Source organism: Eubalaena glacialis, chromosome 1 (genome assembly GCF_028564815.1).
Source record: "Eubalaena glacialis isolate mEubGla1 chromosome 1, mEubGla1.1.hap2.+ XY, whole genome shotgun sequence".
In the NCBI taxonomy this organism is placed as follows: Eukaryota; Metazoa; Chordata; class Mammalia; order Artiodactyla; family Balaenidae; genus Eubalaena; species Eubalaena glacialis.
Window position 1 is genome coordinate 176913568 of NC_083716.1, and position 24345 is coordinate 176937912.

The 24345-nt window shown below is 39.8% G+C and overlaps 1 protein-coding gene across 3 annotated transcripts in view; it reads right to left on the minus strand.

Moving 5' to 3' along the window:
• Nucleotides 1-23519, minus strand: part of ABCB11 (ATP binding cassette subfamily B member 11) — an 82731-nt gene extending 59212 nt beyond the window's left edge. For all 3 annotated transcript variants that reach the window (XM_061201425.1, XM_061201435.1, XM_061201416.1), the window contains exons 1-7: nt 23444-23519; nt 22145-22166; nt 18870-18924; nt 17858-18096; nt 10105-10192; nt 8844-8977; nt 2-173 (exon numbers count right to left, since the gene is read on the minus strand). In XM_061201425.1, the coding sequence (XP_061057408.1) occupies nt 2-173; nt 8844-8977; nt 10105-10192; nt 17858-18096; nt 18870-18924; nt 22145-22166; nt 23444-23519 (786 nt within the window). The remainder of the gene's footprint in view (nt 1; nt 174-8843; nt 8978-10104; nt 10193-17857; nt 18097-18869; nt 18925-22144; nt 22167-23443) is intronic.
• Between the last annotated feature and the right edge of the window lie 826 nt (nt 23520-24345).

The following is a 24345-nucleotide window of genomic DNA, read 5'->3' on the forward strand; positions in this document are numbered from 1 at the left end:
CCAGACCAATGATGGCTGCTCCAATCCCAATGAGAGGGCTGACAGAGATAATAACCAAGGTCAGTTTCCAACCCCGGTAAAATCCCAGCAGGAACCCACAGACGCTCGTGGTCATGCGCTGAATGAAAATGGCCATTTGGTCGGCAATGGCATCATTGATTTTGTTAATATCACTAGAAACAAGAGAGGCTTTGGTCACTAAAACTGAATTTGGTCGATTCAATTCAATCTTGCTGAGAAAGTACAATCTTTCCTTTCTAAACACTCCTATTTCTGTACCCCATTGCCCTTGGGAAACTTAATAGCTTCTCACATCTTGGAAATTTTGCTGCAGCTTGGGAGGGCAGCAAGCCTCTCCCCTCAGAGCCAAGGGAGTGTGTCCTTAATCCAGTTTTCCTGACTGGTGTTCATTCAACATAGGCAAAGACTTTTGGAAACCCTCTTATTTGTCTCTTTCTTTCTTAAAGCTAATATCCTTGGTTTGTCCTAAACAGCCCTTCTTTCCTTTATACCTACTAAATCTTTTCAGCCTCAAGGTTCTACTCACATACCACCTATTTCATAAAAATTTATATAATCCCCCAGGGAGAAGTAATATCTTCTTTCCTGTGTTTCCATAGCAATGTAATTAATCTGTATACATGTGTATATAATTATTGCTTTCTGCTTATAGGCAGTATAGAATTGTGGTTAACAGCACAGACTCTGGAGTCAGACTCCAAATTTAAACACAAGCTCTTCTTGGGCAAGTTACTTAGCCTTTCTGTGTCTCAGTTTCCTCATCTATAAAATACAGATAAAAACAGAACCTACCTCAGTCGGTAGCAGTGAGGATTAGTTAATACACGTAAAGTATTGGGTTGGCCCAAAAGTTCGTTCGGGTTTTTCTGTAACATATGGAAAATCCGAACGAACTTTTTGGCCACCCCAATATGTAGACCAGTGCCTAGCATATAGTAAGCAATCAATGTATGTTAGCTCCGATTATTTGCTTGAACCCTTTATCCCTCCTACTAGGCTGAAAGTTCCTTGAGATCAGGAGTTCTGTGGTATATCTTTATGCCTTGCATAGGGTAAGTGCTCCAGAGTACTGGTTGACTATAATTACATTACATTCATATTCCTGTGAACATTCCCATAATCTCTTGTCCAGATGGAGCAAACAAGGCTCAGGACTTGATAGCAAAAAAGGACCTTAGACGTTACAGAGAGATTACACAATTGTATTCTAGCAAGGTTAAGTATCTGTTCAAGGTCAAAGTAAATAAAGGGCAGAATGAGTGCTGGAGTCCAGGGGCCCCAACATTCAGTCTGCTTTTATCTTCACTACACTACACACTAACTGTCTTTCATGGGACCTCAAACTTAAATTCAACACGGTTCAATGATTCTCATTACTCAGGGCTCATTCAAAAATTATGGGCGGGGTGGGGGGGGCACTATTAATGACCCAAACTAGTATTTAGGTGTAAACTGGATTTAAATCTAGTTTTTCAGTTTGAATCTTTCTCAAACTATTTTGAATTTTTTTTTTTGTTTTTGTCATTATATGTGGAAATTATGTCAACAGACAAAGCAAGATAATTCTTTCTAATCATATTGTCTTCCTTATGGGTACATAGATTGTGACATCCCTCAATTTCTTCTTTCAAGATCAAATAACCCTATATCCTTTAAACTCTCTTCTATAATACTTCATTTTTAGTATTTTAGTCCAGGACCTACAAACCAAATTATAGTATCCCGACTTTCAATTTTTAATAGTCATTTTGGAGGAGCTTCAAGATGGCGGAAGAGTAAGACGTGGAGATCACCTTCCTCCCCACAAATACATCAGAAATACAACTACATGTGGAACAACTCCTACAGAACACCTACTGAACGCTGGCAGAAGACCTCAGACCTCCCAAAAGGCAAGAAACTCCCCACGTACCTGGGTAGGGCAAAAGGAAAAAGAAAAAACAAAGACAAAAGAATAGGGACGGGACCTGCACCAGTGGGAGGGAGCTGTGAAGGAGGAAAGGTTTCCACACACTAGGAAGCCCCTTCGCGGGTGGCAACTGCGGGTGGTGGAGGGGGGAAGCTTCGGAGCCACGGAGGAGAGCGCAGCCACAGGGGTGCGGAGGGCAAAGCGGAGAGATTCCCGCACAGAGGCTCGGCGCCGAGCAGCACTCACCAGCCTGAGAGGCTTGTCTGCTCACCCGCCGGGGTGGGCGGGGGCTGGGAGCTGAGGCTCGGGCTTCGGAGGTCGAATCCCAGGGAGGAGACTGGGGTTGGCCGCGTGAAAACAGCCTGAAGGGGCTAGTGCGCCACAGCTGGCCGGGAGGGTGTCCGGGAAAAAGTCTGGAGCAGCTGAAGAGGCAAGAGACTTTTTCTTCCCTCATTGTTTCCTGGTGCGCGAGGAGAGAGGATTAAGAGCGCCGCTTAAAGGAGCTCCAGAATCGGCGCAAGCCGCAGCTATCAGCACGGACCCCAGAGACGGGCATGAGACGCTAAGGCTGCTGCTGCTGCCACCAAGAAGCCTGTGTGCAAGCACAGGTCACTATCCACACCGCCCCTCCCGGGAGCCTGTGCAGCCCGCCACTGCCAGGGTCCTGTGATCCAGGGACAACTTCCCCGGGAGAACGCACAGCGCGCCTCAGGCTGGTGCAACGTCACGCCGGCCTCTGCCGCCGCAGGCTCGCCCCGCATCTGTACCCTTCCCTCCCCCAGGCCTGAGTGAGCCAGAGCCCCGGAAGCAGCTGCTCCTTTAACCCTGTCCTGTGTGAGCGAAGAACAGATGCCCTCAGGCGACCTACACGCAGAGGCGGGGCCAAATCCAAAGCTGAACCCCGGGAGCTGTGTGAACAAAGAAGAGAAAGGGAAATTTCTCCCAGCAGCCTCAGGAGCAGCGGATTAAATCTCCACAATCAACTTGATGTACCTGCATCTGTGGAATACCTGAATAGAAAAGGATTCATCCCAAATTCAGGAGGTGGACTTGGGGAGCAATGATATATTTATTTTTTCCCTTTTTCTCTTTTTCCGTGTGGATGACAGGCTCTTGGTGCTCCAGCCAGGCGTCAGGGCTGTGCCTCTGAGGTGGGAGAGCCAAGTTCAGGATGGTGGTCCACAAGAGACCTTCCAAATCCACGTAATATCAAACGGCGAAAATCTCCCAGATATCTCCATCTCAACGCCAAAACCCAGCTCCACTCAACGACGAGCAAGCTACAGTGCTGGACACCCTATGCCAAACAACTACCAAGACAGGAACACAACACCATCCATTAGCACAGAGGCTGCCTAAAATCATACTAAGGCCACAGACACCCCAAAACACACCACCAGACGTGGACCTGCCCACCAGAAAGACAAGATCCAGCCTCATCCACCAGAACACAGGCACTAGTCCCCTCCACCAGGAAGCCTACACAACCCACTGAACCAACCTTAGCCACTGGGGACAGACACCAAAAACAAGGGGAACTACAAACCTGCAGCCTGCAAAAAGGAGACCCCAAACACAGTAAGTTAAGCAAAATGAGAAGACAGAGAAACACACAGCAGATGAAGGAGTAAGGCAAAAACACACCAGACCTAACAAATGAAGAGGAAATAGGCAGTCTACCTGAAAAAGGATTCAGAATAATGATAGTAAAGATGATCCAAAATCTTGGAAATAGAATGGAGAAAATACAAGAAACGTTTAACAAGGACCTAGAAGAACTAAAGAGCAAACAAACAGTGATGAACAACACAATAAATGAAATTAAAAATTCTCTAGAAGGGATCAATAGCAGAATAACTGAGGCAGAAGAACGGATAAGTGACCTGGAAGATAAAATAGTGGAAATAACTACCTCAGAGCAGAATAAAAAAAAAGAATGAAAACAATTGAGAACAGTCTCAGAGACCTCTGGGACAATATTAAATGCACCAACATTCGACTTATAGGGGTCCCAGAAGAAGAAGAGAAAAAGAAAGGGACTGAGAAAATATTTGAAGAGATTATAGTTGAAAACTTCCCCAATATGGGAAAGGAAATAGTCAATCAAGTCCAGGAAGCACAGAGAGTCCCATACAGGATAAATGCAAGGAGAAACATATATTAATCAAACTATCAAAAATTAAATACAAAGAAAAAGTATTAAAAGCAGCAAGGGAAAAACAACAAATAACACACAAGGGAATCCCCATAAGGTTAACAGCTGATCTTTCAGCAGAAAGCCTGCAAGCCAGAAGCGAGTGGCAGGACATATTTAAAGTGATGAAGGAGAAAAACCTACAACCAAGATTACTCTACCCAGCAAGGATCTCATTCAGATTTGATGGAGAAATTAAAACGTTTACAGACAAGCAAAAGCTAAGAGAACTCAGCACCATCAAACCAGCTTTACAACAAATGCTAAAGGAACTTCTCTAGGCAGGAAACACAAGAGAAGGAAAAGACCTACAGTAACAAACCCAAAACAATTAGGAAAATGGTAATAGGAACATACATATCGATAATTACCTTAAATGTAAATGGATTAAATGCTCCAACCAAAAGACATAGATTGGCTGAATGGATGCAAAAACAAGACCCGTATATATGCTGTCTACAAGAGACCCACTTCAAACCTAGGGACACATACAGACTGAAAGTGAGGGGATGGAAAAAGGTATTCCATGCAAATGGAAATCAAAAGAAAGCTGGAGTAGCAATTCTCTTATCAGACAAAATAGACTTTAAAACAAAGACTATTACAAGAGACAAAGAAGGACACTCCATAATGATCAAGGGATCAATCCAAGAAGAAGTTATAACAATTGTAAATATTTATGCACCCAACATAGGAGCACCTCAATACATAAGGCAAATACTAACAGCCATAAAAGGGGAAATCGACAGTAACACAATCATAGTAGGGGACTTTAACACCCCACTTTCACCAATGGACAGATCATCCAAAATGAAAATAAATAAGGAAACACAAGCTTTAAACGATACATTAAACAAGATGGACTTAATTGATATTTATGGGACATTCCATCCAAAAACAACAGAATACACATTCTGCTCAAGTGCTCATGGAACATTCTCCAGGATAGATCATATCTTGGGTCACAAATCAAGCCTTGGTAAATTTAAGAAAATTGAAATCGTATCAAGTATCTTTTCCAACCACAACGCTATGAGACTAGATATCAATTACAGGAAAAAATCTGTAAAAAATACAAACACATGGAGACTAAACAATACACTACTTAATAACCAGCAGATCACTGAAGAAATCAAAGAGGAAATCAAAAAATACCTAGAAACAAGTGACAATGAAAACACGACGACCCAAAACCTATGGGATGCAGCAAAAGCAGCTCTATGAGGGAAGTTTATAGCAATACAATCCTATGTTAAGAAACAAGAAACATCTCAAATAAACAACCTAACCTTACAACTAAAGCAATTAGAGAAAGAAGAGCAAAAAAACCCCAAAGTTAGCAGAAGGAAAGAAATCATAAAGATCAGATCAGAAATAAATGAAAAAGAAATGAAGGAAATGATAGCAAAGATCAATAAAACTAAAAGCTGGTTCTTTGAGAAGATAAACAAAATTGATAAACCGTTAGCCAGACTCATCAAGAAAAAAAGGGAGAAGACTCAAATCAATAGAATTAGAAATGAAAAAGGAGAAGTAACAACTGACACTGCAGAAATACAAAGGGTCATGAGAGATTACTACAAGCAACTATATGCCAATAAAATGGACAACCTGGAAGAAATGGACGAATTCTTAGAAATGCACAACCTTCTGAGACTGAACCAGGAAGAAATAGAAAATATGAACAGACCAATCACAAGCACTGAAATTGAAACTGTGATTAAAAATCTTTCAACAAACAAAAGCCCAGGACCAGATGGCTTCACAGGCGAATTCTATCAAACATTTAGAGAAGAGCTAACACCTATCCTTCTCAAACTCTTCCAAAATATAGCAGAGGGAGGAACACTCCCAAACTCATTCTACGAGGCCACCATCACCCTGATACCAAAACCAGACAAAGATGTCACAAAAAAAGAAAACTACAGGCCAATATCACTGATGAAAATAGATGCAAAAATTCTCAACAAAATACTAGGAAACAGAATCCAACAGCACATTAAAAGATCATACACCATGATCAAGTGGGGTTTATCCCAGGAATGCAAGGATCCTTCAATATATGCAAATCAATCAATGTGATACACCATACTAACAAGTTGAAGGAGAAAAACTATATGATCATCTCAACAGATGCAAGAAAGCTTTCGACAAAATTCAACACCCATTTATGATAAAAACTCTCCAGAAAGTAGGCATAGAGGGAACTTCTTACCTCAAAATAATAAAGGCCATACATGACAAACCCACAGCCAACATCACCCTCAATGGTGTAAACCTGAAACCATTTCCACTAAGATCAGGAACAAGACAAGGTTGCCCACTCTCACCACTATTATTCAACATAGTTTTGGAAGTTTTAGCCACAGCAATCAGAGAAGAAAAAGAAATAAAAGGAATCCAAATTGGAAAAGAAGAAGTAAAGCTGTCACTGTTTGCAGATGAAATGATACTATATATAGAGAATCCTAAACATGCTACCAGAAAACTACTAGAGCTAATCAATGAATTTGGTAAAGTAGCAGGATACAAAATTAATGCACAGAAATCTCTTGCCTTCCTATACACTAATGATGAAAAATCTGACACTGAAATTAAGAAAACACTCCCATTTACCATTGCCACAAAGAGAATAAAATATCTAGGAATAAACCTACCTAAGGAGACAGAAGACCTGTATGCAGAAAATTATAAGATACTGATGAAAGAAATTAAAGATGATACAAATAGATGGAGAGATATACCATGTTCTTGGATTGGAAGAATCAATATTGTGAAAATGACTATACTACCCAAAGCAATCTACAGATTCAATGCAATCCCTATCAAACTACCACTGGTATTTTTCACAGAACTAGAATAAAAAATTTCACAATTTGTATGGAAACACAAAAGACCCCGAATAGCCAAAGCAATCTTGAGAAAGAAAAACAGAGTTGGAGGAATCAGGCTCCCTGACTTCAGACTATACTACAAAGCTACAGTAATCAAGACAGTATGGTACTGGCACAAAAACAGAAATATAGATCAATGGAACAGGATAGAAAGCCCAGAGATAAACACACGCACATATGGTCACCTTATCTTTGATAAAGGAGGCAAGAATATACAGTGGAGAAAAGACAGCCTCTTCGATAAGTGGTGCTGGGAAAACTGGACAGCTACATGTGAAAGAATTCAATTAGAACACTCCCTAACACCATACACAAAAATAAACTCAAAATGGATTAAAGACCTAAATGTAAGGCCAGACACTATAAAACTCTTAGAGGAAAACATAGGTAGAACACTCTATGACATAAATCACAGCAAGATCCTTTTTGACCCACCTCCTAGAGTAATGGAAAGAAAAACAAAAATAAACAAATGGGACCTAATGAAACTTAAAAGCTTTTGCACAGCAAAGAAAACCATAAACAAGACGAAAAGACAACCCTCAGAATGGGAGAAAATATTTGCAAATGAAGCAACTTACAAAGGATTAATCTCCAAAATTTACAAGCAGCTCATGCAGCTCAATATCAAAAAACAAACAACCCAATCCAAAAATGGGCAGAAGATATAAATAGACATTTCTCCAAAGAAGATATACAGATTGCCAACAAACACATGAAAGAATGCTCAACATCATTAATCATTAGAGAAATGCAAATCAAAACTACAATGAGATATCATCTCACACCAATCAGAATGGCCATCATGAAAATACCTACAAACAATAAATGCTAGAGAGGGTGTGGAGAAAAGGGAACCCTCTTGCACTGTTGGTGGGAATGTAAATTGATACAGCCACTATGGAGAACAGTATGGAGGGTCCTTTAAAAACTAAAAATAGAACTACCATATGACCCAGCAATCCCACTACTGGGCATATACCCTGAGAAAACCATAATTCAAAAAGAGTCATGTACCAAAATGTTCATTGCAGCTCTATTTACAATAGCCAGGACATGGAAGCTACCTAAGTGTCCATCAACAGATGAATGGATAAAGAAGATGTGGCACATATATACAATAGAATACTACTCAGCCATAAAAAGAAACGAAATTGAGTTATTCGTACTGAGGTGGATGGACCTAGAGTCTGTCATACAGAGTGAAGTAAGTCAGAAAGAGAAAAACAAATACTGTATGCTAACACATATATATGGAATCTAAAAAAAAAAAAAAATTGTTATGAAGAACCTAGGGGCAAGATGGGAATAAAGACGCAGACCTACTAGAGAATGGACTTGAGGATACGGGGAGGGGGAAGTGTAAGCTGGGACAAAGTGAGAGAGTGGCATGGACATATATACACTACCAAACGTAAAATAGCTAGCTAGTGGGTAGCAGCCGCATAGCACAGGGAGATCAGCTCGGTGCTTTGTGACCACCTAGAGGGGTGGGATAGGGAGGGTGGGAGGGAGGGAGACGCAAGAGGGAAGAGATATGGGGACATATGTATATGTATAACTGATTCACTTTGTTATAAAGCAGAAACTAACACACCATTGTAAAGCAATTATACTCCAATAAAGATGTTAAAAAAAAAATAGTCATTTTGATGAAACCGTGAAACCTATGAAAAAAGCCATGCTCCCTATAAAAGCCCAACTTAAGAGACAAAATGCATCAAAAAGAACTGAAAGTGTGTTTCCAATTGTTATTTAATTTGGAAACAAGTGTTTCATTAGCGAAAAATCACACATTCATTAAAACGTCCTACCAGCCACTTACTCAGAAAATCTTGTATTCAGCTCTCCCACTGAATTGCAGTCGAACCATCCTATTTCCATTCTCATTATTCTCCTAAAGTACAGTTTTCTCATTTTCTGTATCTGACGAGCTGCCGCAATTACCCAAAAGCATATCTGTAAATGGAGCAAGAAATGTTTAGCATTGTGATAAAAATAGTCATTATTTCCTTCTCTTTTCAGAAGAAAATATTTTCACTATGACAGTTGAGAAAAGGACAAAAGTAATTCACAACATGCCTCTTGTTGGGAATTAAGGTGTGAGCTCTGACATCTGCTGCCGAAAGTGGGGCTGAGCCGAGCCACTGTAAACAGGGAAGCCAGAGGCTTGGGTTTGAATCCAGCTCGGCCACTTGCAGAGTTAACCTTATTAAGCTTCACTTCCCTCATGTGTAAAAGAAGGCTTATCACACCAAAAATAAATTATTGCTCTTAAATCACTACTTTTGCATGCCACTTCTGATGAATTTTTCCCCTGAGAAGGCTGCCAATAAGCATTCATGCATTGTTTTCCAGCTGTTGGACAATGATTTTCAGAGAAAGTAAGACAAACATTATGACATAAGCGGGGAATCTTGCTGATAGTTTCCCCCATGCAAGAAAAATAAGACTGTCATTAAAACTCCAGTGCCAGAACGGTGAAAATTGACTCATTTCTCTTTACAACTAACACTAACTTCCTGGAATTCTTAAATGAATGGAGAGTAGGGGGGATTTATTATTTTTCCTACATTAGTAGGAAAAAGATGAAATACTTTTCTTCCTTAATAAGAGTTAACTCCAAGCCCTCCCATAACTGAAATCTAGAATATGGATTCAGTTTACAGAACTTGGGTTGGACTGCAGTTTGGTGTGACTTTAGCAAAAACAGAGAAAAAGAAAGTCAAGTTTGCTTTCTTCCAACTCCCCACTCCCAGCTTTTTCCAGGTACGAAGAAGGTTCGTACTCGCTCTCCCTGTACGAACACACCCACAACTGTCTATTTCTGAGTTTAGATGAGAGGATGAAGCAGGGAGGGCAGGGGAGAACAAGACACTGAAGCTAAAAGTCTATTCTCCATTTCTCTGGACAAGCGCTCCTCCCCAACTGAGAGGAAGAATCCTTCCCCACCGTCTGTTGTCTGCCTGAAATAAAGCTGTGGTCCTTGGGACTTCTGAATAGCTTTAAAGAACACACTTTGCATTTCATTGTCACGTCTTTGAACCCAGCTGCTGATCTATAAATAAAATGGAGGCATCACTAACTTGAATATATCCTGTGACAAGTACCGCGACAGCAATGCCAGCATAGTAACTGGCAAACTTGACCATTTCACTTTCAATGTCCAGAAACCTTCAAAAGAGGGAAAAAATGGTAAGACTCACAGGTAGCATCTAGCTAACAAAGATTGCATTTGTGAGTACAGAGGAATTTAAGATATACATACTGTATGTTTCTATTAAATATGGGTAAGGCGTTTTACCTGTGTAGAATTACAATCAATCCAAATCCCCAAACAGACCTCACGGTATCCATCATAGCAAAGATGCCTATCGCCTTCATTTTTACAGGCACAGATGTGAGGGTTGTGAAATAATTAATGGGCATTTGTTGGAAGACAGGGGACCCTAGATGGCAGCCCAGAGCTCTGTCCACTGAGGCCCCTTTCACTCATGCTTATCATTAGTGATAGCGCAATCACAGCTAGAGAAATGTTCTAAAAAGCCAGACAAGTGTCTGAAAAGGCACAGGTAGAGAGATGTGTGCTGTAAATCAGGAGGCTTACTGTTACCTGTCCAGCAATCTTAAGCCAGTTTTTCAACTCCTTCCTCTCAGAGTAACACTAGGAGAAATGTGTGTGTCATCTTCCCATAGAGAGAGAAAAACACTTTATTAACCCAGTCTTTGTGCTGACCACAGCCCAGGAATCCTCGCTCCCCAGGACAATTTCTAAGGCTGAAGTCAAAGATCTTGTGGGAAAGCAAGAAAACTGCACAGTATTTTCCCATTACAAGTATCACACTGCAACACAGGGTTTGGAACTGGCAGGGGCAGGGAGGGGAGAAAAAATGATTCTGAAATCCCTTTCGGGAAATAAGAAATTTTATCATTAAAAAATTAACATATTGGTTGTTGATATACCCGATCCTCAGGGATAAGCTAGATGATGTCCATTTCTTTAGAGAATCAGAAAATAGCATCTTTAGCCTAGATGCTCTCAGTCTACCAGCTTTCTGCTTTCTATCAGGCCTTCCTTTTGTGACCCAAGCTTGAATTGTTCTCTCCCTCTACTGAACTCAGACCAAGTATTTAAGTATAACTTATTTAATTCAGAACAAACTATTATTCCATGGCAGATTTTATTGCCATCTTGCACTATTATTCAATATTTTCATTGAATATATTTATATCGAGTATATTCATGTTTCTCTTGCTAGTAAATTGCAAGCTACTTGACAGCAAAGACTAGGTAAGCTGCTTGCTCTCACTCCCGAAGCCTGGTACAATACCTTACACATTAAGTAGGTACTCAGTGAATGTTTCTTGACTTTTCTTTCACTTGCAAAATACTAATGAGGAAGGGTAACAACTGCCTTGGTCAACCCCTCTGACAATCTCCAAACCAGCTAATATGTCTGTGTTCACCACATTCCGAGTCTTTCATGATGATTTAAGGGAACCCGGAGAATGAAAAAGATCTGAAAGTCATAAACTTGTATACAAGTATCCATGATCAGAGGCCCTTACAAAAGCTAAGTATCTTTGTATAGAGCGTATAATGCAGTATTTATGAGTAAAGACTTCTAATGTATAAGTGAATGCATAACATATATGCTATTGATACTATGTATAAAATAGATAACTAATGAGAACCTACTGTATAGCACAGGGAACTCCACTCAATGCTTTGTGGTGACCTAAATGGGAAGGAAATCCTAAAAAGAGGGGATATACGTATACGTATATCTGATTCACTTTGCTGTACAGTAGAAACTGACACAACATTGTAAAGCAACTATACTCCAATAAAAATTTTTTTAAATAAATAAATGAGTGCATACTCTTGGTTTTCTGTTTGTGAAATAAACTTTGGGTGTCCAAAAACAGATAACTATGAGCATTTGTCAAAAAGTTTTACTTAGATTCCCTGTGGTGCATTTATTCTACAGACACTGTAAGCAGAGGTGAGAGTGCCTGTCATGAAAAACTCAGCTGCCAGTCATGAATGAATGTACTCAACTAAGAGCTCTGAGCACTGACTCAGCTGTGGTATTTACTGGAGCAAAGTTCAGGAGCATTACATCACTGTCAGGGGGTGTGGATAGGACATGTCTAGTTTGTGATTGTTTTCACTCCTGAGGCACCCCAGAGATGAATGGTTAACTCACTTCTATTTGATTCTGGGAAGAAGTCATTAGAATCATTAGAGTTCTAAAGACTACTTGGGAATATTTCTGGGACAACAGAGCAAACCTATCAGAAAAACTGATAGGAAGGAAAAGGGGACGTCAACTTGGTTCCTTTGACTGCACATCAGACTTCATCATCTGCATGGTGGAAAGCTCCTGTGATTATAAAATCCTAGAAAGGATTCTGTAAAGTTTACAGGTGATTTGGACCACAGACTGTCTTTCTTTTCAACAAAAAGAAAAACAAAACAAAATTGATACATGCCTACTTGGATAAATTAAGATTCCCCTGACGCATTTGTTGAAGAGAGAAGAGGGGAGAGAAATAACAATTAGAGGGAAAAGGTAAAAGATATTTTACAGCGATATGAGGTCTTTATGACAAGGTGCATTGCCTCACCAGGAGCGCTCCTTTCAATGGTTCTGATGCCCTGTAGACCCAGTAGCATTGACACCTTAGAGTGAATATTAGTGTCAACCCAAACTGGCAGAAATGTGTCCATATCCTACTTCCAAAATGTTGAAAGGTGCATGTTCATTAATGCATGGGACATTGACCTATGGACAAATGGTTTATCACTGGGTAAAGTTGCTTTATCGAATACCCACACACTAGGGTAGCATATTGCCAGAATGGCTAACGCAATTGTGAGAAATATTACAGAGAGATTATATATGCCCTTTATCTAGTTTTCCCCCAATGGTAACATCTTGCAAAACTATAGGACAATATCACAACCAAGATGTTGACATCAATACAATGAAGAGCAGAATATTCTCATCATTCAAAAATTCCTCTTGTTGCTCTTTGATATATACACATACTTCCATCTTTCTCACATTTCTGGAGGCCAGAAGCCTGAAATCAGCTTCACTGGGTTGAAATTCAGGTGCTGACGGGGTTGTACTTTCTCCAAAGGCTCTAGGGAAGAATTTGTTTCTTCCCTCTTCCAGCTTCTGGTAGCTACTGGCATTCCTGAGCTTGAGACATCACTTCAATCTCCTCCTTGATAGTCACCTTGCCTCTCTTTTTCTCTCTATAGTCAAATCTCCCTCTGCCTCTTTTTAGTAACTGTCCCTTTAAGAAATACTAGTGATTGCATTTAGGCCCCACCTGGGTAATCCAGTATAATCTCCCGCAACCCAAGATCTTTAAGTTAATCACATCTGCATAGACTCTTTTTTCCATACAAGGTAACATTTGCAGATTCCAGGGATATCCTACATATCTGTGGGGGCCATTATTCAGCCTACCGGAGCTACAGTCAAAATATAGATACTGGGGCTTCCCTGGTGGCACAGTGGTTAAGAATCCGCCTGCCAGTGCAGGGTACATGGGTTTGAGCTCTGGTCCGGGAAGATCTCACATGCCGTGGAGCAACTAAGCCCATGAGCCACAACTACTGAGCCTGCGCTCTAGAGCCTGTGAGCCACAACTACTGAGCCCACGTGCCTAGAGCCCGTGCTCCGCAACAAGAGAAGCCACCTCAATGAGAAGCCTGCGCACCGCAACGAAGAGTAGCCCCCTGCTCAACACAACTAGAGAAAGCCCGCACGCAGTAATGAAGAGCCAACGCAATCAAAAATTAATTAATTAATTAATTAAAAAATATATAGATACTAACAAGTGTTGGTAAGAATGTGAAGAAATTGGAAGTCTCACACATGTTAGTGGGAATGTAAAATGGTACAGCCACTTTGAAAAACAGTCTGGAAGTTCTGCAAATGGTTAAACATTTATTTATCATATGACCCAGAAATTCCACTCCTAGGTATATACTCAAGATAATTGAAAACATGTGTCCACAGGAAACCTTGTACATAAATGTTCATAGCTGCATCATTTGTAATAACCAAAAAGAGGAAGCAACTCAAATGTCCATCAACTGATGAATGGATAAATCCACTCATTATATCCACGCTATAAATGTATTATATCCATACAATGAAATATTATTCATCAATAAAAAAAAATGAAGTATGATTCATGCTACAACGTGGATGAACCTTGAAAACATTAGGCTAAGTTAAAGAAGTTAGTCACAAAGGACCACATATTATATGATTCCATTTACATGAAATGTCCAAAATAGGCAAATCTACAGAGACAGAAAATAGATTAGTGGTTGTCTAGGGCTGAGGGGGGATGGAGAATTGGGGAGTGAAATTTAAGGGATATGGAGTAGGGGGGTTGTGTGCTAATAAAAATGTTCTAAAATTGATTGTGGTGATGAATGCACAGCTCTATGAATATACTAAAAACTATTGAGTTTTATACTTTAAGTGGGTGAATTTTATGGTACGTGAATTGTATCTCAATAAAGCTGTTTTTCAAAGTACATTGTCTTACAGTGTCTAACTTCAAAATAGTACTTGAGTGCACAAGCTAAATGTACATTGCTAAGAAAATAGACTGAAATCCAAGAGAAAGTACAGACTTAGATTTTTGCATCGATGCATCCATATGTGGGGCAGGTAAGGACACAAACTTCCCAATGGCTGTGGTAGTGAGCCTCCAAGGAGCCCTTGATTGTTTTTGTCTCCTGGTATTCACACTCTTGTGTAATCCTCACCAAAATTATACCAGGGCTGGTCTGTGTGACCAACAGAAAATGGCAGAAATGATAGTATGTCACTTCCACAATTAAGTTACAAGACTTTGTAGCCTCCATTTGAGTTTCTACACTTTAATTGGATAAAAGAAAAGAAAAGTATGGGGTTTCCCTGGTGGCGCAGTAGTTAAGAATCTGCCTGCCAATGGAGGGCACACGGGTTCGAGCCCTGGCCCAGGAAGATCCCACATGCCATGGAGCAACTAAGCCCATGCACCACAACTACTGAGCCTGTGCTCTAGAGCTCGTGTGCCACAACTACTGAGCCCATGTGCCACAACTACTGAAGCCCACGTGCGTAGAGCCCGTGCTCTGCAACAAGAGAAGCCACTGCAATGAGAAGCCCGCGCACCACAACAAAGAGTAGCCCCCGCTCGCTGCAACTAGAGAAAGCCCACGTGCAGCAACAAAGACCCAACGCAGCCAAAAATTAAAAATAAAATTAAAAAAAGAAAGAAAAGTAAACTGCATTGTGATATTTCCTTCTTTCTTCTTCTTTCATTCTGTTAACTTATTATTTGACTATTCTGAGCAAATAAATTCTGAGAAGCTAATCAGGAGGCCTAACGTTCTGTAATCCTTTTTAGCCTTATTCACCGAGAGCCATTTGGAAGGCTCCAGCCTAAAATTCCATCCAATGGATTACAATTGATATGTGGAAACCAATACAATGAAAGAGAAAATCCAGCTCCTACATTATACATGCATGTTTATGTTGATAAAATCATTGAGTTGCCTTGTATAGTGCGAGACTAACACACCAATTATAACAGGTGGAGACATTGTACTTTTAATGATATACTTTTTCCAAGAAAGAAAGTTGTGAAAGGGTTGGGTAATTTTGGAGGCATGTTTACTACTTACAGGTAAGAAAATGTCCCCTCCCTCTCTTCTGTCCCACCCAAGTCCATTTTCACAGTGATCTTACCACACGAAAGCTAAACATTTATTCAGAAATGCAACAAACAGTATTCATGTCAATGACCATAATAACTCACGATTAAAATATTTAACTTATCAATGGAGTTCCTGGTAAAGGAAAGGCCTGAGAAAGGTGTGGTATACACAATCAAATATCTATTTACATGTTTGGTATCATGTGAATTCAGCCAAAGCCAAGGAATTTCTGAAAGCCCCTATTTGCTCTGAATTATTTGCTCACCCTCTAGTATAGGACCCAGTAAAAATGAATAAAGTAATGGGTAGCCATGGTGAATTCCTTTCTAATGGATGCCAGTGATGCAGATGTTAAAGGCAGATTCATTCTTTAGTTCATCTAATAAATATTTATGAGCATTTGAGACAAAATATGTCTCAAATTTTGGTCCCTCTGACATTTATTTCCAATTTTTAAGACATAACAGGATATACTTTCAGGAATTTTCCCTTGAAGAATTTATCTTCATGCATTATTAATGATTGGGGTCAATTTACATCATACATAAGTCTGAATGGATTTTTTTCAAAGGGGGAAAACGGATTAGCTTACATTTTGTAGTCATACCACTCTGTAAAAATCAGTTCAATTCTGTTCTCCAACATAAATGAAAGACTTAAAAGACTGTCATTGGGAATTCCCTGGCTGTCCATTGGTTAGAACTCTGTGCTTTCACTGCTGAGGGCTCAGGTTCAATCCCTGGTTGGGGAACTAAGATCCTGCAAGCCACGTGGTACAACCAAAAAAAAAAATACTGTCATTGAAGACAGTCTCTCTTTTATGCAAATTGTTCTGAGTGTTACTTCCAAATTTAGAAGAGAAATATACATATTTAGACATTGGAAATTTATATCTTATGAGTAAGCTTATTATTTGTTAAGGCTAATTCTGCACATTGTATGTTATTCTGTACTTTCCTGTCAAGTGCTAACCAGGTTATAACTACATACTTATTTGCATGGTCGTTGATTTCATTATGGTCTCACCAACTAGACCCAAGCTCCACAAAGACAAGGACCATGATTCATAAGGTACCACTGTATCCATGATGCTTACACATTTTCCTGGTACATAATTGGTGTTCCAAAAATTTTGGTTAAATTAGTAGATGAAGGAAAGATGCTAACAACAAATAATATTATGGAAGAACATCAGTGATTTAGAAGGATTTGTCATAATCTGGAATCAAGTCTGTAGAAAATTTTTTAAATGAAGGAGAAAAATATAAATTCACTTGGGGGTGCCATCCCAAGTGTCTTTCTAGCTAGGATGTGCCCTGCCTTTGGTTCTTGAACCTGAGTGGGTTCATACTTGCAAATGAGCTTGTTCTGGCCCTGAGGCAGCATGAGGCAGGCTGCAAAGTCCATGCTATGACAGTGAGTCAATTCTGTGTACACTACAGACTCACTGATTACAAGGCAGCCTGTCGGGCTTATCACAGACAGAACAGGAGCATGGTGAGCTCTGGTTAATTCCGCATGGCTGTCTTCTATTCATAGCACCACATCATTCTTCCACAGAAACTCAACTGTTAACTGAAACCAGCGGCCCCTATTCCAAGTCCTAGAGCACAGGAATGATGAAATTCCCATTGTAGAGAGAAGGCTGGGGATCAAGTGGGTCATCAGCCATGGCCACAGCAGATGAGGAACAGGAGGGAGGGAGGAAGGAGGAAACAGGAAAGAGGGAAAAGGAAGTCTTGGATATGAGACATGACAAGGACTCAAGTAAAATTCATGGGTCATCCTCCAACTGCATCAAGTATTGGTAGTGTCATCCTCAAGCCTGAGGTCTACAAAGTGGTGAAATTTGGGTGATGTATTTAATGAGCAATTTCCAGTTCTGGGTTTTGCTGTTGTTGTTGTTAAGCTTTAAAAACCCGGTAGGACAGGAAGAACTTCAGGGCAGAGTAATTTATAGAAATACGGGTAAATTTACGTTTCTTTTTGCTCTGTGTTAGACACCACTCCAGCTCAGTCCATAAGGTTCTCTTCACACATTTTGAATTACAATCTAAGATACAACCCAAAAAAGTGAAAAGTAAAAAATAGCAGCCTACCCACAGCGCGTTCCATTTGTCACGTTCTGGTAGAGGGAGCCGTTGGTCCATACTATCGTGTTATTCACACATGCTTTTCCAGGGATCTTGAGTTCTTGTAATTCCATGTCATACTCAATAGAAACATCTGTCATTGTGCCAAAAATCAGTAGCACGCCTGGATAGGCTACTCCATGGAGAAATGCACATAAACTTCCCACAAACATCAGCCAAATGTCAGTCTTTGAAGAAAATCGAAACTTGAAAAACAAAGGATTCAGAGATCATCTATGGGTGAAAAGCAGGAGAGGTAGGAGGACTATTTAATTTTAGTTACTAGATTCTGATAAATAGTATTCAACACCAAGTCTAAGGGAATCATCTTAATTGAAAGGCAGAGTTCTCACTAATATTGAAATAAATGGTACATCGATTATCTAAATCATTAGACTCTTACATTGTTAGTTCATGTTATCTCTTTCCTAGTCTCTTAATTCATTCTCTTTATCTCAGGAGCTGACTTTATTTCTTAGATATTCATTCCCAGCTTAAGGGGGAAACAATCACTGGCACAGATCCTATTGCCATGTAGATATTCTGTGTGGGTTATTCAGCAATTGTATAAATTGGTTCCCAGAACTGATATTGACAATGAAGAGTGCCTATTTGTGCCCAGAAATGCCTCCACTCTGAAAATTTGAGAAAAATACCTACACTATGGAATTTCTAAAGACGTCATAAGAATAAGTATACATGACATGATTACCATGATAATTTTCCTTACTAAGATGATAATTAGGGGCTTAGTGATTATCTTCTAGAACACTTTTATGATCTACCAGATAGAATTTGTGTGTTTAATCAGCAATAAATTTCTAACTGCTATTTAACATGTTATCACGTAGACAGTTTATGACTGAAAAAGTGATCATCGTAGTTAAAAAACTTGCCATTGTGACTATAACATTTCCTCCGCCACCTGAACAATTCACAGTGGCAAAACCTGTGCCATAAATCAGCACAGTTTTATTACCAATTGAAAGAAGCCAACTTGACTGCTGCCACCTTTCTTCTTCTTATCTTCTAACCTGAGGAGAAAAACACAGGGGTTTACAGACCGTCCTTTCCAAAACAATGAGAAATTCTCCCTAGATGGTGATTTTATGAGTCATTCTTTAGTAAGAAAGAAAGCCCCCACTGGCTGCAAAATTCTTTCCAAAACTGGTATCTTAAAAACTAACCAGGGGGCTTCCCTGGTGGCGCAGTGGTTAAGAATCCACCTGCCAATGCAGGAGACACGGGTTCGAGTACTGGTCCGGGAAGATCCCACATGCCGCGGAACAACTAAGCCCGTGCGCCACAACTACTGAGCCTGCGCTCTAGAGCCTTCGAGCCACAACTACTGAAGCCCGTGAGCCGAGAGCCCGTGCTCTGCCACAAGAGAAGCCACCTCAGTGAGAAGCCTGCACATCACAACGAAGACCCAACGCAGCCAAAAATAAATAAGTAAATTTATTTTAAAAAAACTAAAACAAAAACTAACCAACAAGGACCTACTGTATAGCACAGGAGACTCTGCTCAATATTCTGTAATGGCCTAAATGGGAAAAGAATTTGAAAAGGAATAGATACATGTATATGTATAGCTGAATCACTTTGCTGTGAAACTAGCACAGCATTGTTAATCAACTATACTCCAATATAAAATAAAAAAAATTTTTTAAACTGGCTATTACTTTCAGATTTACCTCTTCTAGAGATTTCAGTATAGCTGTATCTCTTGTTCAGTAGAGATTCACTGAGGTCTTTCTGAGAGGTGCTGAGAGAAAATAAGAAGTACTCTGTACTCCCAGTTACAGTAGCAAATAACTATTGGACCTCAGCTTTGAACCTCGGCCTCTTTCTACCTACATTTCCTTATAAGTTGAGGTGGTTGGATTATCTGATTTATAGCTTCCTTCTCGCACTTAAAATTTTTACAACTACATTAAATAGTGTTGATATGATAAAAAATTCAAAAAAACTCCCATACTTCCCATAAAATCATATTTACTTTTTTTTTTTTAATTTATTTTATTTATTTATTTTTGGCTGTATTGGGTCTTTGTTGTGGTGCGCGGGCTTCCTCTAGTTGCATCGAGCGGGGGCTACTCTTCCTTGCAGTGTGCAGGCTTCTCCTTGTGATGGCTTCTCTTGTTGCGGAGCACGGGCTCTAAGCATGCGGGCTCAGTAGTTGTGGCTCGCGGGCTCTGGAGCGCAGGTTCAGTAGTTGTGGCACATGGGCTTAGTTGCTCCGCGGCATTTGGGATCTTCCCAGACCAGGGCTTGAACCCATGACCCTTGCATTGGCAGGTGGATTCTTAACCACTGTGCCACCAGGGAAGTCCCGACTTATTATTTCTTATTCATTTTATTGCTCATTCCAGGGATCTCCACTTCACCTGAGTCATCCATTCATGAATATACCCCAGGTCTTGTTTTCACCAGGAACTAGTCTACTCTATCGGCTCTTTGGGACTGAGCATGCATCTTGTTTTCTCACTTCCTTCCTCCTTCCATACCTATTTGTCATCTCAGTTGAGACCCGCAGTCCTTTAAACTCTCTATTTACTTACAATCACTAAACCCCATCAAGATGCTCCTTCCTTACTCAGGCATCCTAGGTCCCACTGCTGGCCATTTGGACCACACTTTCACCATCATCCTCAATCCTTTTCCCCAAATCCATCCTTGGAAACACCATCTCTGCAGTCAGCCAGCTGTTCCCCCTTCTCCTCCTGAAGCCAGGCTGCTGGGCCTGCTAGAGACAACCTCTCCACCATCTGAAAGGTGCTGCACATGCTGTGCTTAGCACTTGGCTGCCCTAAGCTTCCCTTCCAGCTCAGAGTAGAATCACAGATCCTTGCTGACACATCCACAGCCCTCCGTGGTCTGGGCAGTTAACTCTCTGACCTTGTTTTCTCCTACTTCACTCCAATTTTCACCACCCGAGCCACCAGGCCTCTTTGCTGACTTTTGTCCATGCCAAATTTGTTCCCACCTCTGGGTGTTTGCACTTGCTACTTCCTCTCACCAAAATGCTCTTTCTTCAGATATCTGCATGGTCAACTCCCTCACCTCTTTCATACCTTCTCTCCAAAGTCACCTTCTCAATGGAGCCTTCCATGGCCAAAGTCTTTAAAATTTCAACTCTCCCCTACATCATTTCAAATCTCCATTTCCATGTTTACTTGTTTCTTCTTAGAAAGGGAGTGATAAATTATCACTAGCTCCCAGGCTATATATTTTATTTATTTATAGTGTTTATTATGTATCCCTCACTAAGGGAGGGAGCTCTTCAAGGGCATGTGAGTTCCTCAAGGACAGAGATTTTTGCCTACTTTGTTCTTTTCTATATCCTCAGCACCTAAGCCCAGTAGGCCCTCAATTAATATTTGTGGAATGAATGAATGAGTATGGTCTCCAGCCTCAGCTCAACCCACAGCACTGTACTTCATCCCTCTACAGATTGTTCCCATTCCCCTCAGCAGCTTTATCAAATTTTCACTATCTTCTCATCCTATGTTACCACACTTATCAGGAGAAAGGTTCATATCCTCTAAAAACCAAAGCACTCACTCAGCTTCCCTGCTCACCCTCATTGCAGCTCATTCATCTGCATCCATGCCCTTTTCCATCTCTTTCCCACCCAGTGAGAAAGAACGGTTCTTCTGCGCCCAGCTGGCCCTACCATTCCAAGTCCAAAGCTAATGTTACCACACCTACCACCTCCTGCTGCCATGAATTACTTAAAATGTCTTAAATACCTTCAACCTCTCCCTTTCCACAACTGCTATTTCAGAAACTTAGCTGGTACCTCCTTGTTTTCTAAATTAGACTCCTTTAATCCTGCCCTCATGCTGAGTATGATTAAGTGGCATTTGTTTTATAAGAGAATTTAAACTCTTAAAGAGAAACATCTAATAATTACATTTTAGGCATCTACTATTTGCTTTTGGGAAGAATTGGGCTTTCTTCTCTGTGCCCATGAAATCATACTTGTCCAATTTTTCCTCTGCTCATTTAGGTCAGAAATTCTGTGGTGTTCCTGGACATACAGGGGAGATTTGGACCTAATCCAGAAGGAATATTCCCAAAGGTTTTTGAAATCAAATTATAGTAATGTTTTAAAGAGAAAAAGAATGGATTATATATACCATTTTGTAGGCAGTGCAATGTGTGTAAAAATGTTGCTTCTGCTTTGTGCCTTTTATGGGAATATTAGGAAATTATTTTGAAGATGTGATGCATTGTTGAGTAGTCACTTACTTTGATTTCTTATCATTGTCATCTGTCAGGATAAAAACAATACATAAAGCAGTTAATAATAATGACAAAATGAAACATAGTCATTAACAATTTTACTCTGGAAAAACATTTCTATAATTACTTTTATTCATGGAACAATGCAATATAATTATTTGCTTTTTCATCTTTCTCTCTCTCTCTCTCTCTCTCCATATTATAGAAGACATTTTTTCACATTCAGGACTGCTGCCTTGACTACATTTCTTGACTTTTCTCCAGAAAATGAAATCTTTTTACCTTCTGGATGTCAACTAAAGACCAACATTTCTAAATTAGCTAAAGAAAGTCTGATTTTTTGAACTACCAAATAAAATGAATATTTATTTCTTGTTTGGTTCTTTATAAACATCAGAATTTGTCTACTTAAAATGTGGACCACAAATCAACTAAACGATAAGATATCATTGACACCCTCATGCCAGTAGAAGCCATAGGATTGAGTCACGTACTATTTTCCCCAGCATAGGTCAGAGCAGAGAGAGGGGAGGAGGTGAAAGTGGGAGCTCAGGGTCCTGAGTGTAGGAAAACCACAAGGAAAGGAACCCGAGGTGCTAATGCCAACCATTGTCATAGGACAGCACATCCTGGTTCCCCTGGCATTTAAATTTCTTGTCATTTCATTTCATTAAGAGTAAAGAAACATTACAGTGTAGATAGAGATTAACCTCCTAGGTTTGGGAATCAGAACCAGATTAGGATTACGGCTCCATTAATTATTAGTCACACGATCTTTGCCAAGTTTTCAAAAATGTATCCAACTCTCTGTTTCCTCTTCTATAAAATGTAAAATCATAGGATTAAAAAAATAATAATAATAGCTTAGAATCATCTGCCCTCACTACACACCATGTACTAGTGCTACACACATTACCTCACTCTGGCCAGCAGAGTCTTTGTACTGTTCCTCTCAGGGAGCAGCACTCACTAAACATTTACTACTATAATCAATTATAACAATATACGAATAAAGGTAATAATAATAGCCAATGCTAGAACAACCCTACTCTACCCAGGGAAGAGATATTTATAGGTGAGATGCTTTCACTCACCCAGGATTTGTGCATTCTTACCTAGCACTCTCAGCCATTCCATTAGATGGATTCTAGGGAGAAACACCTAGAGTATGTTAGAAGACCATCCAGTAACAGTTCTACTTATTGCCATTGATTTTTCTCTTCTCCTTAAACCTTCACTAGCTTGTTCCACTTTTGTTCTCACCTCTCTTTGTACAAGAGACAGTAAGAGAAAAAGGCCACTTACATGATCTGTCTGACTCAAAACCATGATTGTCCTCTCCAGATTTCTTCATGCTGAGAAGAATTACCGAGTCAGACATGGTAATTGCAGTCCACAGCCAACAATGCTAGAAAATAAAATAAAAGAATCATTGCGATTATTATTTATTTTCTCTTCCTTAATCAAAGTAGTCAAGTGAAAGAATAATTTGGTTCAAGAAATTATCTTCATTAACAATCTCAGACAAAAGTAGATTTTTTTAATTGGTTAATAACCCCATGAAAGAGTCTAATTATTAGGAAAGATAAACCCAAACCATTGATTATGGCTTTCTCTGGTTGCTGGATGGATAGTTGTTTTTTATTTATTTGTTCTTTCTGCTTATTTGTGCTTGCTTGTTTGATTGATTGATTTTTTTAAATGAGTAAAAATAAAAACCACTAGAAGGGCACAGCCAACTGGTGACATTCTTGGGTCAGTAGAGCTGACCAACAACACCCAAATACTGGTGGGTAGGTTTCAGTGCTCCTTTGTAAATGCAGCCCCTGGATCCAGAATATGGAAAGTCCAGCATGGACCAGGAGAACTGCTACCTAATTCATTTTATAAAACAAGTATAACCTTGACATCAAAATAAATTAAAATGTTATAAGAAAAAAAATAGAATTATAATTATTTTTGAAAATAGAGTTTAGAATGCTAAATATGTTCAATATAATCTAGCAGTTTATGACAAAAACATAGTGAGCAATGTTGATCCCAGAAATGCAATGATTGTCTAATGTAAAAAAATTGGATCATCCTGATAGATGCAGAAAAAGTATTCAGTAAAAATTAATATCCATTCCAGATGTTTAAAAGCCCATAAAATTAGAAAAATCATTATGTTGCAACCCAATGAATGAATTTGGGTACTGATCAGTGAC